This window comes from Berghia stephanieae, chromosome 1 (genome assembly GCF_034508935.2).
Source record: "Berghia stephanieae isolate SIO BIC M18660-M18661 chromosome 1, UCSD_Bste_1.3, whole genome shotgun sequence".
NCBI classification, from domain to species: Eukaryota; Metazoa; Mollusca; class Gastropoda; order Nudibranchia; family Aeolidiidae; genus Berghia; species Berghia stephanieae.
Genome location: NC_088360.1, coordinates 73658602 through 73676101, shown reverse-complemented (window position 1 = coordinate 73676101; position 17500 = coordinate 73658602). Strand labels below are relative to the sequence as shown.

The following is a 17500-nucleotide window of genomic DNA, read 5'->3' as shown; positions in this document are numbered from 1 at the left end:
ATATACACATAAATAAATAAAACTGAATAGAAAGAGAGGAAATATTGAATTAAAAAGAAAATAACATTAAAATCAAACTAGAAAAGTCAACCACGTTAGTCGCATGTAGTATTGGTAACTTTAGTGACACAGTGGAACAAGCGGAATTAAAATTTGATCATTCCCCAGTCAGTGAAAGCCACAAGAGAATTAGCCGGTGTAACAATAACCAAAGCCAAAGTGTGAACTGTAACAGCGTGATGTACTCATTAAATCATTATGAACCAATCACACGCTTCACAAAAGACGCTGCAATACTCAATAGAAATGCACAAGAATAGCCCAACACTCCTCTCGAAGAAGGGCACGCACGCCACGTCCTCTCCCCCCCCCCCCTTTCCCCCCTTTAAAAAAAAATAAAAAAATGAACCAGTTAACTGCCTTACTCTGAAAATTAAAAACACGTATTAAAAAATTTAGCCATTAAACTCGTCCCTCAAATATTAATCGATTTATATGATCCTCTTCTTGGCAAAACTCTCAAACTTGGGACCTCGCGAGGTCCCAGGTTTGAGAGTTTTTGCCAAGAAGAGGGTCATTTAAATCTATTGATATTTGAGGGACGAGTTTTCTGACTACATTTTTTAATACGTGTTTTTAATTTTCCAGAGTACAACAGTTTACTGGTTAAACGAATGAATCAACTTGACGAGGCGTGAAAGTGAAAGTAGCGATAGAAAACAAACAGACAAGGAAAAGACTGTAATAATTATACCATCAATATCTTACTCTCAATGTCAACTGACATTTTCATCCAATTTTTGCTCTCTAAAACTTTCTTTCGTTTCCTTTTATTTTATTATTATTTTTTTAAAAACTCAATTTCAAATGTTAGATGAAACTCAATTTCTTGACATTATCTTTTTTGTTTGTGTGGTGATACGACATAATATTTCAAAAATCCGTGATGATTGTATGAAAGTTAAAGGCGGATGTTGGCGTCATAAAATTCTAGTTCGGGCCGGAAATAGGAACGCGTTAAAAATGTATTCACTCCATTGAAAACTTCTAAAAATAGGGCGAATAATTCAATTTTACATAGAAAGAACTTTGAAAACAGATCTTGATTGATATTACCGTGTATAGTAATCAGCTGCAGAAAATTCGACCCAAAGACCACCGCATAAAGGACAGATTCTTATGCTTGTTTTGTTTCTTTTTATTCCTGTGCGCGTGACTGTGATATTAATTTTTTGAAATAAGTAATATGCGCCTAAAACGGGCATGTTAAGTCATATAAATGAAAGTTAAAATAAAACCATTATTTTTAATTAAAAGAAAGTGTTTCTACGTTGAAAAAAAAAACCCCAAAAAACTATTAATCAAAGCAAAACAACCAAACACACCACAAAAACAACAACAACATAACAACGAAACAAATAACTAAAAAACGAAAAACAAAAACAAACTACAATCCCAATCTTCAAAACTTTAACATTGTTGATGGTGATGATGATGATGGTAATAATAATAATATTATTAATAATAATAATAATGATAATAATAATAATAACGATAATAATAATAATAAAATAATAATAATAATAATATAATAATAATAATAATATGATGATGATGATGATGATGATGATGATGATGATGATGATGATGATGATGATGATGATGATGATGATGATGATGATGATAATAATAATAATAATAATAAATATATCATCATTAATAATATCATCATTATTATCATCATTAATTATAAGTAACAAAACGATTTTAAATTACAAATTGGCGGACAATTGTTAATTAAAGATATAGACCAATAAATAGATATATTAGATAAACAGATAAATGATAAATAAATGAATAATACAATTATGAATAGATAATGAAGAAAACATGAATGAATGAATAGATAAATAAATAGATAAATATAATAAAGAAAATATAATTAAATAAATAGATCGATAAATATCAATAAATAAAACTTAGATCAATAAGTAAACAAATTAATTGATTAATTAGTAAATAAGTGAATAAAATAACTAACAAAAACTAAAATGTGAACTGGCAAAAATTATTATTGAACATTCTCTGAATGAAGAAATCCAAATCTGGCTAGGCAATAAATAAGCCATGAATGAATGGATGATGAAACAGTCGTGAGCAGTACGGAGGAATAGAAAGTCTCGGAGAATGTTGTCGTTTTGTTGGATTGAAAATAAATTGAGCATAAATTTTTATTCCATCGGTGAATTGGGTGAAAAGATTGACGGCGAAATAAAACTTTGATTAATTATCAAACAGGAAAATATTAAGAAGAAAGATGTTTTTGTTGGGAAGAAAGGCAAAGCGAACTGGTGTGACACTCATATAATTTGTTGACAATATCGTGAGAGGTAAACGTTTCTTTGTCCTCAATTTATGTGACAAACGACAGGTTGATTTTTATTTTTTATTTATTTTTTTTTTCTGCTTTCAAATTTGAATGTATTAGTGTTTGAATGTGTTCGCCTTTCGCACGTGCATAGAAATCGGTTCGTTACTCACCTTTTCACGTTCTGTTTCTTATGGAATAAAGTGTAATGCCGGTAGGAAAACGTTTTATCTGTGACTCGAAACCTCCATTCGGTATTTTGTTGAGTTGAATCAGATGGCAAAATGTGAACTTTTAGTTAGAATGATCAGTGATGAGGAATTTTGCTTTTTTGAGCTCATTGAGAATTATATGATATATTCTTTTCTCTTAATAATGATGATGATGATGATAATAATAATAATAATAATAATAATAATAATAATAATAACAATAATAATAATAATGATATAATAATAATAGTAATAATAATAATAGTAATAATAATATAATATAAATAATAATAATAATAATAAATAATAATAATAATAATAATAATAATAATAATAATAATAATAATAATAATAATATAATAATAATATAATAATAATAATAATAATAATAAATAATAATAATAATATAATAATAATAATAATAATAATAATAATAATAATAATAAATAATAATAATAATAATAATAATAATAATAATAATAATAATAATAATAATAATAATAATAATAATAATAATAATAATAATATAATAATAATAATATGTTCCTACCTAATCAATATATTGGGTCGGGGGGGGGGGGGGGGGGTAGTCCTCAACGAGTAGTAGGTCGTAAAATCCGCATTTTTTAAAAGGACAAGATAGAGAAATAGATAGACAGGTAGAGAGCTAGCTAGCTACCTTGATAGATAGATAGATAGATAGATAGATAGATAGATAGATAGATAGATAGATAGATAGATAGATAGATAGATAGATAGATAGATAAAAAAAGGAAGAGAGAGAGATGATGATGATGATGATGATGATGATGATGATGATGATGATGATATGATGATATGATGATGATGATGATGATCATCATCATGATGATGATGATCATGATGATGATCATGATGGTAACCATTATGAAACGTTTTGTATAAATAGAAATGCATTCCTAACTACTCAGCGTACCTGTTTCATTTTACATTCAAATGGAATCACCATTGACATTTTAAATTTTGTATTGTTCTATTAAACTAGACTATTAAAATACACGCTCTTTCAATGTGGAATGCTTGAAAAAGGCCAGAAATGTTATTTGGAATTTTGATATAGTATGAGAGATTGGGAGAAGGTAGATATACACGGAATAGAACAGTTACTTTGTGCGCAACATTCGCATGGTGTGCCAAGAAATAATTAAATGTTATTAATTTTGTTATTCTTGCACATAAAGTCACGATCACGAAAACCGAGACAAGCTGCATACAATTATGTTTATACAGAATGCAATCAGGTGGATTTTATTTTTTTGTTGTTTGTTTTGTTTTTGGTGTTGTTTAAAAAAAATTGTTTCGTTTTTTAAATTCAAAAAGTCTCCTTTCGCTTAGCGATGAGAAATATGAACATTTGTTTTATTTCCATATCATTCCTAACTCATAGTGCATCACATAATTCGTGGTAAACTGTCATAGAATCACATGCTAAAGGCCTTAAGAAGAAACATTTTATCCAGCGCTTCCCAAGTATTACTGGAAACAAGCATCCCTATGTATTACAATATTAGATATGATTTGTAGATCCCAACATATGAATCGTGAACATTCCGTAAGAAGTCATAAAAATTCCAAAATCACATTTAGAAAGTACTCTCCGTGTATCCGTTATCAAAATTGAAATATTTTGAACACGATGTATCGATGAATTCACATGATAAAAATTCATCCATTCCGTTATAGGACGAGCATCACTAGTAATACTGGACGTCTCATGAACTCGGAATGGTGAAATGAGCGACTAGCCTGGGAGAGGGTCTATTTTATATTATCGAAAGCTTAGGATTTGTTGGAATTTACTTTAAAACTCTCTTAAGAAAGCGGATTCAGGCTTACATCCTCTTATTGTTGGTAAAGGCCCATCCGATTAAGGTCTGCATAGCGGAAATCCCCAGAGGAGATGATCTGCTAAGAGCCGGAAAGAAGATTAAAGTCTGAGAACAATCGGGAATATCCAGACTTGTGTACGGGGCTGAAAGGTGAAAGTGAAAGTAAAAAAGGATAAGCGGAAAGTAAGATGACAATGGAATAGTAATAATAATGACAATAACAATAAAGTTTAGATGAAACTATGTTGAGATGATAGTTATAAAACCAGTACATTGAGTTTAATTTCGTTTTTATTTTAACTTTCAGTTTTTTTATGTCCCCGTTACATTTATTGGTCTTAATACTGCTTAATAAACATCACATGTTACGCCAGAGAGAAAGATTAGAACTACTTTGGGAATTTTTGCCACACATGGATTTTCAAACAGATTAAGTCGTGATTATAATATTAACATTCGGCGTCTTAGACAGCGAAAGCTGAGCTGTTGAGCACTATGTCAATTCTCGCAATGTTAGTCAAAAGCCCAGCTTAATCCTAAAGAAAATTAATGAGTTTGAAAAGCGGCTTTGTCGCCAATATGGTAAACAAACGAGCCGCCACTGCAAGATGGGAAATTTTGATGATGCTGCTGCTGCTGATGATGATGATTATGAAGATGATGCTGGTCTGGTGATGCATGCTTAGTGGTGATTTTAGTGGGTTGTGTTGCTATTTTTGATTAATTGAAAGCAGACAGCAGAGGCAAAACATCGATAATAAGAATATTACGTTCACTGTAAGCAAACACTGATCGCTGTAGTCTGATATTGGAATCGAATGAGGTGGGTTGGTGGGGGAGGACCGTGGTATCGTGAAGCTGGAAAATAAGATGGTGTGTGTGTGGGGGGGGGGGGGGGGGGAGTTTTGATTCACAAAATAAACAAACTTGGAAGAGAACCGGAAGGGGGAAGAAACGGAGAGATGTATGTATTATGTACTTTTATTTTGTCATTAAAATTGAAAGAAGGATAGACTCGTTGTTTACATCTCCAAGGCGCTAATCTCTGACGTGACTAAGGGATTAATTATTTTTGCTCTGACTTGAAGCTGAAGCTAAGACTTGGATGGCATTGTGGTGTATTGTTGGAGGTCGTGTCGAGAAATCGTTCTAGTTACTGTCATCCACTGTTTAGTCGTCCTTTGTCTTTCTTGTCAATTTTGCCGTCCACGTTTTTTCATTGTCATAATATTCGTGTCGGTAACATCACACATAGCATCCGTAAAACAATCGCCGGCGTCATATCTTAATTGACATCATCATCATCATCATGATCATCATCATCATCATCGTCGTCGTCGTCGTCGTCATAATCATCATTATCATCATCATCGTCGCCACCACCTCCACCACGATTCTTCCCTATTGTGACAAGACATTTCGATACACTCTGACCAGAACCCAAACTTTTTTTTTACTGGAATTATCAATCGATTAAAATTACTCTCAACTTGTCGGAAAATCTCGTTGAAGCTTCGGGTTTGAGAGTTTTCTAGCCCGGCATGTTGCGAGTCATTTCAACGGATCGATACTTGAATTAATGATTTTCTAACAAAATTGAAAACAATTTGATGTGTAAAAATCACGAGCACAGCAACACCAACAATACATAGCCTTCGCTAACTTATCGCCTGAATCCAGACTTTTTATTGTGCGGCTGTGTGGACTTGTGATATGAAACTCCCCTTCGGTTCGGATAGTCCTGGGTTCGATTCCCAATCTGAGAATCTGAGCGACGCATGGTTGAGTCTTTGTGTTTGCCCTGCAAGAGAGGATTTTTGTTCCTGGTACCACCACCTCTGCAGAGCGAACTGTATGGGTCTCTGACAAAGCTGAGGAAGACAACGGCGTTCCTTTACAAAAGAGGCCTATTCAAACATGAAGATGATAATATGAGGGTTGGGGGGGGGGGGGGGGCGAAGAAGAAATAAGACATGCCGGTGAATACATGAAACTTTATAAGCGCATCATGACTAATTTTTGAAGAGCGATGCTCATATTCATTCAATTTATTTAATTGATTATTAACCCCTCAATTTGCTCACTCGGACAACATGGGTGATTCCTGTTGACATCAGATATCTTGTTTGATGAATTATCTATATTCCTTCGTGGAATGCCTAGGCGGCGATATCTTATAATGTCGTGTCGGAAGGGCGTGATATTTTTAATTAGTTATTTAATTGATTAATTTATTTATTTCTCTCTTTTCTCCACCAGACTGGCAAGGCGAGGCGTACCCTAGTCAAACCGACCTCCGATCCCACCACGCCCCCATTTTCTCTCACGTTCAGACCTCCCATCTCCATCACCACCACCAACAGCAACCTCAACACGGCCTGGACCACACCCAGCATTCTAGCCTAGACCAGGTGAGAAATCGGAATGTTCTTAAAATGTCACCCGGCCGAATGCCAAATGAGATTTTTGTCCTTCTCATTTATTTATTTATTTATTTATTTATTTATTTATTTATTTATTTATTTATTTATTTATTTATTTATTTATTTATTTATTTATTTATTTATCTATTTATTTATTTATTCATTTATTTTCAAATCTATTTATTCATTCATCTTTTTATTAAAAAAAACAACAACCCAGAATACAATGTACGTCTTTTGTTCACAATTATTTAAGCTGTGGAAAAAAAATATAATTTACTTTTTTTTCAATTGTTGCTTTGTCAGTTATCAACCCCCATTCCCCCGCCCCCGCCCACCCCCTCTTTCCCTGCTTCAAAAAATCCCCCCCCCCATCCCCAACAGAAAGAAAATAATTATTACCCAAAATGAATCCAAGACCAGTATGCTTGGACAGATTCTCTCCTCATCTCTTTGGATGTGTTTTTTATCTTTATTTTTCCACATTGACCAGGTGAATGTTTGTCATTATCGAAAGGATGCTTGATCTCTCTGCACCTCCTTCTTCTCTCCCTTATCCCCCCCCCCCTCTCTCTCTCTCTCTTTCTCTCCCCTTCTCTTTCTCCCTTCACCCTCTCCCTCTTTTTCTCTCTCTCCTCTTCTCTCTCTCCCCCCCCCCTTCTCTCTCTCCCCCCCCCCTCTCTCTCTCTCTCTCTCTCTCTCTCTCTCTCTCTTTCTCTCTGGTCTCTTACTTAAAGTGAATAAAATTCCCTCATTTCAACTTCTTCCGATCATTATTATCCCTATATTTTTCTTTTCAGGTCAACCAACTCAGCTCCCTCCCTCAGATCCCTCTCCCGGTCCACGCCAATCACAACCAGCTCTCCGACGTCAACAACCTGACTCCTCCATCTCACGACATCCACAGCATGGCTAGCATGGCCTACCCTCCCGTCCCTCACAGCCATTCGCACGTCCATCCATCCAGCCACACCCTGGGACATAGCCATTCCCCCAAGCCGTCTCCCTACAGCGTCAATGGCCTGTCTCTGAGTACACCTAATGTGGATCTACTTCACCCTGCCATGGGCTACCAGAATGACATGTTCTGTAAGTACATACTACAGCTGATTAGATTTGGATTTATCTAGAATTATTCGTTTGCCACCACCTCCATCCACACCGTCAAATGATACTTTGAAGTCGTAATAAAAGCAGACTGATGTTTTATTAAACAAATCAATCAATCAATCAATCAATCAATCAATCAATCAATCAATCAATCAATCAATCAATCAATCAATCAATCAATCAATCAATCAACCAATCAATCAATCAATCAACCAATCAATCAATCAATCAATCAATCAATCAATCATTCCATCGATCGATCAGTCAATCAATCAATCATTCCATCGATCGATCAGTCAATCGTTTGGTCAAAAAAATCAACTAACACTGATGAAAATATAATTGGTTTATGTAAGCAAATTTTGAATTACCCCCCCCCCCCTAATTATAAAGAAAATACCAGACCCATTAATCACAAGTACACATATCTACATCTCCTGACTAGCCATTCACACCATAACGTAAACACCACATTCATTCACAAAATAAAAACCCTGAAAAAAAAAAATGAAAAAAAGCAACAAACCCCAAACAAAGTTATAGCGCGTACAATTCCAAAAGAGACATGCGGAATGAACTTCAGCAAAATTCTTCCACTACATGCCAGTTAATGCCCTAATCCCCTGATCATTGGTGTAGCATTCATCCCCTACACAAAGGGTACAACGCCCAAGTTAAAAAGATTCTCTGAAGCGACACCTTTTTGTAGGGACGGCGAACTCTTGACTCGCTCAAGTATGTATTCATTTTAACTTGTTAATTTTAGAGCGGAATTCAATATAAAACAAATTTGATGCAGATTCGTTCAATAGCTCTTTCATATTTACATACAATGATTTGAAAATGAGAAAATATTTTCATATAAATCTGGTTGATATTGATTTTGTTATCTATTATCTGGACGTGTACACAAACATAAGCAAACACACACACACACACACACAAACAAATAAACACACTCACACACAAACATACTTACTTACTCCATTCATTTTGTTGATATGTTGTTGCTCCCTCTATCTATCTATCTATCTATCTATCTATCTATCTATCTATCTATCTATCTATCTATCTATCTATCTATCTATCTATCTATCTATCTATCTATCTATCTATCTATCTATCTATCTATCTATCTATCTATCTATCTATCTATCTATCTATCTATCTATCTATCTATCTATCTATCTATCTATCTATCTATCTATCTATCTATCTATCTATCTATCTATCTATCTATCTATCTATCTATCTATCTATCTATCTATCTATCTATCTATCTATCTATCTATCTATCTATCTATCTATCTATCTATCTATCTATCTATCTATCTATCTATCTATCTATCTATCTATCTATCATCTATCTATCTATCTATCTATCTATATCTATCTATCTATCTATTATCTATCTATCTATCTATCATCTATCTATCTATCTATCTATCTATCTATCTATCTATCTATCTATTATCTATCTATTATCTATCTATCTATCTATCTATCTATCTATCTATCTATCTATCTATCTATCTATCTATCTATCTATCTATCTATCTATCTATCTATCTATCTATCTATCTATCTATCTATCTATCTCTATCTCTAACTCTATCTCTCCCTATCTTCATCAGTTCTGTTCTCTTTCTGAAATTCAATCAGATCATTTTACACACAAACACCACCTACTCCCTCCACACACATCCCCGCCCCCCCCCCCCCCCTTATTCCACGCACACAGAGACAGAAGAAAGAAAAGAAGAATTGTAAAAATACAATCCTGTCCCAGTATGTTCTTTGCCAATGTCTAACACTAAGAAACAATTCAAGATCATTTCGTATTAGAGCTTCACAGCAAGACTTGTAAACCGTATACAAACCATATAACCGTGTCCCCGTATTCTCTGTTCTTCTCTTCCTATTTCTTCCCGTCCTTTCAGACCATATTTCATTTTCGGGCCGGGCGTTCGTCTTTCCATCGGGCGCCCTCTCAACCCCTTCGCCTCTGAGGCCAACGTCTCACCCATACCCTCTATCTATTCATGGTGTCACGGTCCGACCCCATTCACGGACGCCCCTGTTTTCAAAGGGGAAAATTGCATTTTTATGAGACTGTCACTTAGCATAGACCCCCAAATTTCAAACCATAACACACACACACACTCTCTTTCTTACACACACACACACACACACACACACACACACTCACAAACACATACACACACACACACTCATACACACAAACAACTGAGTTACTTCTCTTGTGTTTGACGGACTGACGAGAGCTGACGATAATTTGAAGAAAGTGCCCGGGATGGCGGAAGGCAAGGCAAGCTAGCCGGTGAAAATGGGCGGAAGGAAGGAAATCTGTGGCGTGAAGACGTCACACCGGAAAGAAGTTTGAATGTGGATTTTCATAAAAGTTTTTGTTTTTTTATATTTTGAAAAAATAAGGGGTCCATCTCAAATATTGGATTATATCGAATAAACGAAGAGAACGCGTTAAAGGAGAGAGGGGGATTGAATTTGAAAGATTTAGGTCCACTGAGGTTAGAACTTAAGAAGGTGGAGAACACAAGAAACTCTTTTAGTTTGGAAGCTCTCTTTAGACACGGAGAATGCTTGTAAAGAATATCGAACAACCTTGATTTATTAGTAAGTAACAAAAAAAGAAACGAACTGAGTAGAAATCTAATTTAGGGCTCGAATGAATTTGTCAAAAAGTTAATCTCTCTTACCACATTGACATAAATCTACCGGATTCCGACCGAGTATCCAGTCTATTCTCTATCTCTGCCTTTCCGATTGGCATGGCATCTTCGTCCTCTAAATCTCCCTTTCCAAAGATGTTCATATCAAGCTGTTTCAGTTCCCTGTATTCATCCATGTTAACAATTCGTCAAGTATTCTTTCTACCCTCCTTTCTCTATCATGAAAGTCACATATCTTCTGTTTCTAGGCACATATTTATAATGTAATGTTTTAACGCTCGATAAGGATTGAAATAGAATTGACTTATAATGATGTGTTTATAGTTAAGAAATTGCCTCACGTGCCCGCAATTGCTATTTTTGTTGTCGTAACCGCTGTTGCCGCTATTGTTATTGTTGTTGTTGTTTTTTTTTTTTAATGTAGTGATAGTTATAGTTATGGTCCATACGACTGTTAAGTCTTTAGTGACCAATAAATAACACGTTAGCATCGATTTAAGTATAGAAAAGACACACACACATACACACACACACACATAAACTCTCTCTCTCTCTATCTCTCTCTCTTACACACACACACACACACACACACACACACACACACGTTCTGGGAAAATTATTCTCTATACTCGGGTGGAAAATCCGCTCCTCCTTCAATCTGTCAGACTCTTATTTTGACTTTCTGTCTATCTTCCTATTGCAGTGTGTCTGTCAGTCAGTCTGCCTGTCTGTCTGTTCTTCAAACTGACACTCACGTCCGATTGTATAAAGCAGGCCTCTGTGATTGGCATAACACTTAAGCATGAAAAGGCTGCCTGTTTCCGCTCTGGCACGGAGATAGCGTTGAGTTTGAATGTCTAATTATCATCATCAGGATGATTAATGACTTTCTCACAGCCTTCGATACACATTGCATGTCCACATATTCCGCTACTTTATTTCTAGTTATCATTCTGCCGCACAATGTAAAAACACGTGTCCGAAAATTTGGGCCAGAAAACTCGTCCTTCAAATTATGTTGATCGATTAAAATGATCCTCATCTCGGCAAAAACTCTTAACCATTGGGCTTATAGTTAAAGGGTGTTTGTGTCAATTCATGTCACATCACTGCAAGCGATATCCGTACCTGTAAGAAAATTCAGGGTCATAAATTTAGATGAAAGAAAACATAAATAATTAAGATTAAAAACAAACAAAACAAAAATCAGCAATAGCAACAATAATAAAATATAATTTAGCATGAACGAAAAACATTAACAAACTAAATAAATGAATAATAAAGAAAGGAAAGGAAAATGACGATGTGTACTTATTTGCACACTTATCATGTCGGAAAATGATATTCGATGACCAAATACCTAAGACAAGAGCAACACCAGCAACAACAACAAAACAACAACAACAACAACAACAACAACAACAACAACAACAACAACAACAACAGCAACATGAATAAGGAAATAAAGTAGCAACATTCTAGGCCGATACCATCAATATAGAGCAAAATAAAGGGTTACCACCATGATATCCAACACAACAAATACGTCCTATCAATATAATATATCCCACAGTCTCCATTCGCAGCCTGTAACAGTTAGTTATACAAGTCCCTTCTACCCCTTGTATTTCTATGTTTTCTTTTTTATTTTAAAAAGAAAATCATGTGTCATCTGTGTCAATATTTTCATTATGATATTAGCAAGATATCGATCTGAACTCGTCTTGCGGCTCTGAGGAAATATGTACAACCAAATACACTTAATCAATCTTGTTCTAGTAGTGGTTGCTTTAAAAATCGATTTTACGGAAAAGTTAGAGTTAATAAACTAAATTAGAAAGTAAGAAAGAAAGAGAGAGAGAGAGAGAGAGAGAGAGAGAGAGAGAGAGAGAGAGAGAGAGAGAGAGAGAAGAGAGACATACGATACAGAGAGAGAAGAGAGAGAGAGAGAGAGAGAGAGAGAGAGAGAGAGAGAGAGAGAGGAGAGAGGGGGGGGGGATATTAAACTTTCTGGATATAGAGTTTAATATGAAGCGAATCACGCGAAGTGATGTCGAATTGCTAGGGTTCCACTGTATATACAAACATCATTTCCTTAACGATAAACATCAGTCACAAGGCACATTAAAAAAATAAAAATAAAGGCTATTTATGTTATTTTCTTTCCATTTTCCTCATCTGAATCTGTCCTTGTTTTGTAATTATATGTCGCTCTTCCATCCACAAGTCGTTTAAACGGATCGACAGCCATCTAATAAATAAATGAATCGTCAGAGATGACTTGGGCGATCGCGACAATGTTTACTGTCCAATCTCATTAGCTGGAAACCTTCATAGTACTCCATCTTCTCTCATACAATGACAAAATATCTGTTTTTCAATTTTAGCTCAAAAATATTTACCTCATACATTGGAAAATTAACTTGAAATCTTAAACTTGACTCCTCTTTGAAGTCTTTGGGTTGAGACGTTTAATTTATACACACCGGAGTCGTGAGATAAATGAAATAAAATAAATTTGAATATTTTTAGAGAGCATTTCCACGGATTTACCATGCTCAATGCGATTCACAATATTTTATCTATTCTCCGAGCTGACCATATAGTACTATACTTCCATTTCCTACAGTACCGACCTCCTTTTAGACGTCCTTTTTTGTACAAACACATCTCTCACTATCTATAACCAGGTACTCATTCACACCCGAGTCGAATGAGGTAATGTGTGTTCAGTACCTTACCCAAGGACATAACGTCGGAAATATATTTTTTTAACAATCACTGTCACCAATCCGGCCACGGAACATGGTTAGCATCGCGTGACTTTTGTGTTTGTGACAAGACAAGAGACACCCTCACCGCAGAGCCGTCGAGTTACAGCTCAATTTAACCATAACATCCGATCTTAAAGCTTCCTGGGGAAAACGAGAATAGGTGTTTTGTCATTTTTGCGAATAGCTAACGAGATGACGGAAGGACTGTTATAGTTCATCGATGAAAAAAAATATGACAAAAATAATAATGATAAACGTAACATTAGGTACCAAAGAGAACAATAACTGTTGACATTCAACACGTCCGTCGTTTCGTCTCTACAACTCCAATACATTGTTATCAGGTACAATTATTGTGTGACAAAGGACCTGATGATGGTGAACCATGAATGATGGCGATGGCGATTCGGATTATTTTTGTGTTTCGGTGTTTGAAATGAAATAGTATTTTACTCGTTGATAAAGATCTGAACAAGTGTGTGTGTGTGTGTGTGTGTGTGTGTGTGTGTGTGTGTGTGTACCAACGTTCGACATTGTATTGTATACCGTTGTAAAACGTCATGAATTTCAGGCGAATTATTTGAAATTCACAATGAAGAGTTTCTATGGATCTGTGGCATCTTTTAATTGATTATGATATGAGGTAGAAGTTTCTCGCCCCCTTACTCACGGATACAAGTAATAATAATAATAATAATAATAATAATAATAATAATAATAATAATAATAATAATAATAATAATAATAATAATAATAATAATAATAATAATAATAATAATAATAATAATAATAATAATATAATAATATAATAATAATAATAATAATAATAATAATAATAATAATAATAATAATAATAATAATAATACGATGATATATAATAATAATAATAATAATAATAATAATAATAATAATATATAATAATAATTAATAATATATAAATAATAATAATCTATCTATCTATCTATCTATCTATCTATCTATCTATATGTATGTCTGTCTGTTTGTCTATCTCTCTGTCTATCTATCATCTGTCTGTCTGTCTGTCTATCGATGGTAACTCCATAAATCACCTCCACGTTTCGTTTGACCTACCCATAGCAGACTAGAGAAGACATTGGACTTACTCCTGACAAATTTGTAGTGTAGTATAATGTAATGACCATTTCTTATAACTTTTTCTATTCACAGCAAATCCCCGAAAGCAGCGTCGAGAGAGAACCACCTTCACGCGCTCTCAGCTGGACATTCTAGAAAACTTGTTTTCGAAGACGAGATACCCTGACATCTTCATGAGGGAGGAGGTGGCTCTTAAAATTAACCTGCCTGAATCTAGAGTACAGGTCAGTCAAATCGACGAATGAACGAGAAAATGAATGGATGAATGAATTAATGAACGAACGAATGAATGAATGAATGGATAAATGAATTATTATTGTCTGAATGAATGAATGGTTTATATTTTTATTGAGCTTTTTTATATAGCGCAATATCCACTAAACGTGCTCAAAGCGCTTTACAAGGGGTCCCTGGCCAACAGCAACACGTAAAATTTAGAACGGGACATGACGCCTCAGGCGATATTACAATTTTTTGGACAAAGACAACGCTGTTAACGACCAAGTACTCGTTTTACACCTAGTACGGAGGGAGAATGTAAGTCAAGAGCCTTCTCCAAGGACTCAACTATGCGCCGACGAGACTCAAACCCAGGACCTTCCAAGTGTCACACCACTAGACCACATAGCTATTCCCTTCCATCCCCTGCGTCAAGTCATTTTATTTATCAATATTTATATTTCTCACCACACGAGTCGACTGTTATTTGGTAATATTTGTGTTGGAAGAAGAGAATTACACTGATTTTATTTTTGAGACCATTAAACCCAATGTTAATAGTATTGTGAGAGAAGCGAGAGAGGGGAGAGAGAGAGAGAGAGAGAGAGAGAGAGAGAGAGAGAGAGAGAGAGAAGAGCTGAGATAGAGATAGATAGAAAGCGAGAGAGAAAGAAATATATATATATATATATATATATATATATATATTATATATATATATATATATATATATATAGAGAGAGAGAGAGAGAGAGAGGAGAGAGAGAGAGAGAGAGAGAGAGAGAGAGAAGACCTGAGTAATAACACGTCCAGCCAAGTCCATGTTTTGCAATGCGTGTTTAAGGACAATGTCAACACTCAGGTGAAGCCTTACCCAGGCATTCACTCAAATATACCATATCCTAACAAGTTGGATCCTATTTTTGTATGTCGTTCTATGACATTGGTCCACAAAATATTGAGTTCTAAATTGCAATAGTTGGCAAACCGAAATCTGAAGTTCAATCTCTAGTCAAGTCTAATATTTCTATATGCTATTTCAGCTTTTAAAAAAATATTTAAAAAAATAAAATAGATAAATAAAACCCAAACAAAAAAAAACAAAAACAAACAAACAAAAAAAAAAAAAAAACAACAACAAAAGAAACAAAACAAACACTGTTCCAGCACCACTGCTTCAGAAATAAGATAACAAAACAAAAATACCTTTATCAAACATATTGAAATAATGTTTTCCCGATATGCACCGCCTTGTATGACCGTCCCATTTGCCCGACGTTTTACTCCCAACCTTCCAATCGCTTTTCCTTTTGAAATAGCTTTAACCAGTTAAATGCCGTATCCTATGAAGACACGTATTTTAAAAAAATGGCCATAAAACTTGTCCTTCAGATATCGATCGATTTAAATGACCCTCATTTTGTTTTTAAAAAAACTCTCAAGCCTGGGCTCTCGTTCCAATTTACATGCTGTTCTGACAATTGATAACATTATTAACATAGAATATCTTCAATCCCTTGTCACTGAAAAGCCTGTCAAAATTAAACTCTGGACAAACTATGGTTTATCCTAAATACATAAAGAGAACAGACAAGGCAACAGGTCAAATCCATAGCATACCGTGAAATCATTGAAGTCACTTTTATAACGAGGGTCGTCACAGTTTGGCCAAGGTCTGCCTTAGTCCAGGCAGACAATCTCTAGAATAGACAGATTATGTCTTCGTGAGTGGGAAGAGGTGTAAAGGGATTTGAGGATTTGAAGAGGAGTCGCGGAGGACGAGGAAAAGGAGGAGGAGGAGGCGAATGAGGAAAGCCAAGTTATTTGAGAGGGGTGTTAGGCACGGTTTATAGTATTAATAGCATTAGAAGCATTAAGGTTATTATCAGTATTAGCCTTAGTTCATTGCTCAAAGTGGAGATTAGCTGTTGTACACACAATAATAAAGAAGCTCAGTTTTTTATTTTGCTATTAGTGAATGTGTTGTGATTAGGAGGGTATCATGGGCCTAAATATACACACATGCTTTGTTGTCAGAAGCAGAAGGTCGCACGAGGACGACTTAATATTATGAGAAGAGCAAGCAAGCCTAAATTCCTGACGGAATTAGGAAGTGCTATTTGAGTCAAGGTCTTCCGGCCGCTAAGAAGATAAACCCCGTGAGAATATTATAATGAGAATCTGCTTAAAGGCTGTAGTAAAGCTTGTTAAAGCTTGGAAAAGGTGGTGGTGATAGAGGTATGTGTGAGCGCGCTCGCGCGCGTGTGTGTGTGTGTGTGTGTGTGTGTGTAATAGGGGTAATATATGATTTATAATAATAATATTATTATGTCGTGGTAGATTTGTGTGTACTTTTCGGATTAATATGACGAGTCTTATTTATTGTGGAGACACAAAATTTGATTCAATACTTTAGAACTGTAAGGCTTGGGGATTTCACTGTGTGGCAATGAATATATTTCTGATTTCTGATGTTTGTGGGGACAAAGCTGTCGTACTATGAAAAAAAACCCAACACGCTTTAAATTGTTTTTGGCCAACCCCCCCCCCCCCCCCTCCTCGTCCTTCAAAATAATCATCGATTAAAACGACCCTCACCTTGGCAAAAACTCTCAAACCTAGGGCTTCGCGAAGTCCCAGATTTGAGAGATTTTGCCAAGATGAGGGTCATTTTAATCGACCGGTATTTGAAGGACGAG

General features: G+C 35.0%; 1 protein-coding gene across 3 annotated transcripts in view; it reads left to right on the top strand.

The window, feature by feature from the left end:
• LOC144956519 (uncharacterized) overlaps positions 1-17500 on the top strand; it is a 133814-nt gene that overhangs the window by 106311 nt on the left and 10003 nt on the right. For all 3 annotated transcript variants that reach the window (XM_078887081.1, XM_078887090.1, XM_078887071.1), the window contains 3 exons: positions 6708-6859; positions 7672-7960; positions 14655-14806. In XM_078887081.1, the coding sequence (XP_078743207.1) occupies positions 6708-6859; positions 7672-7960; positions 14655-14806 (593 nt within the window). The remainder of the gene's footprint in view (positions 1-6707; positions 6860-7671; positions 7961-14654; positions 14807-17500) is intronic.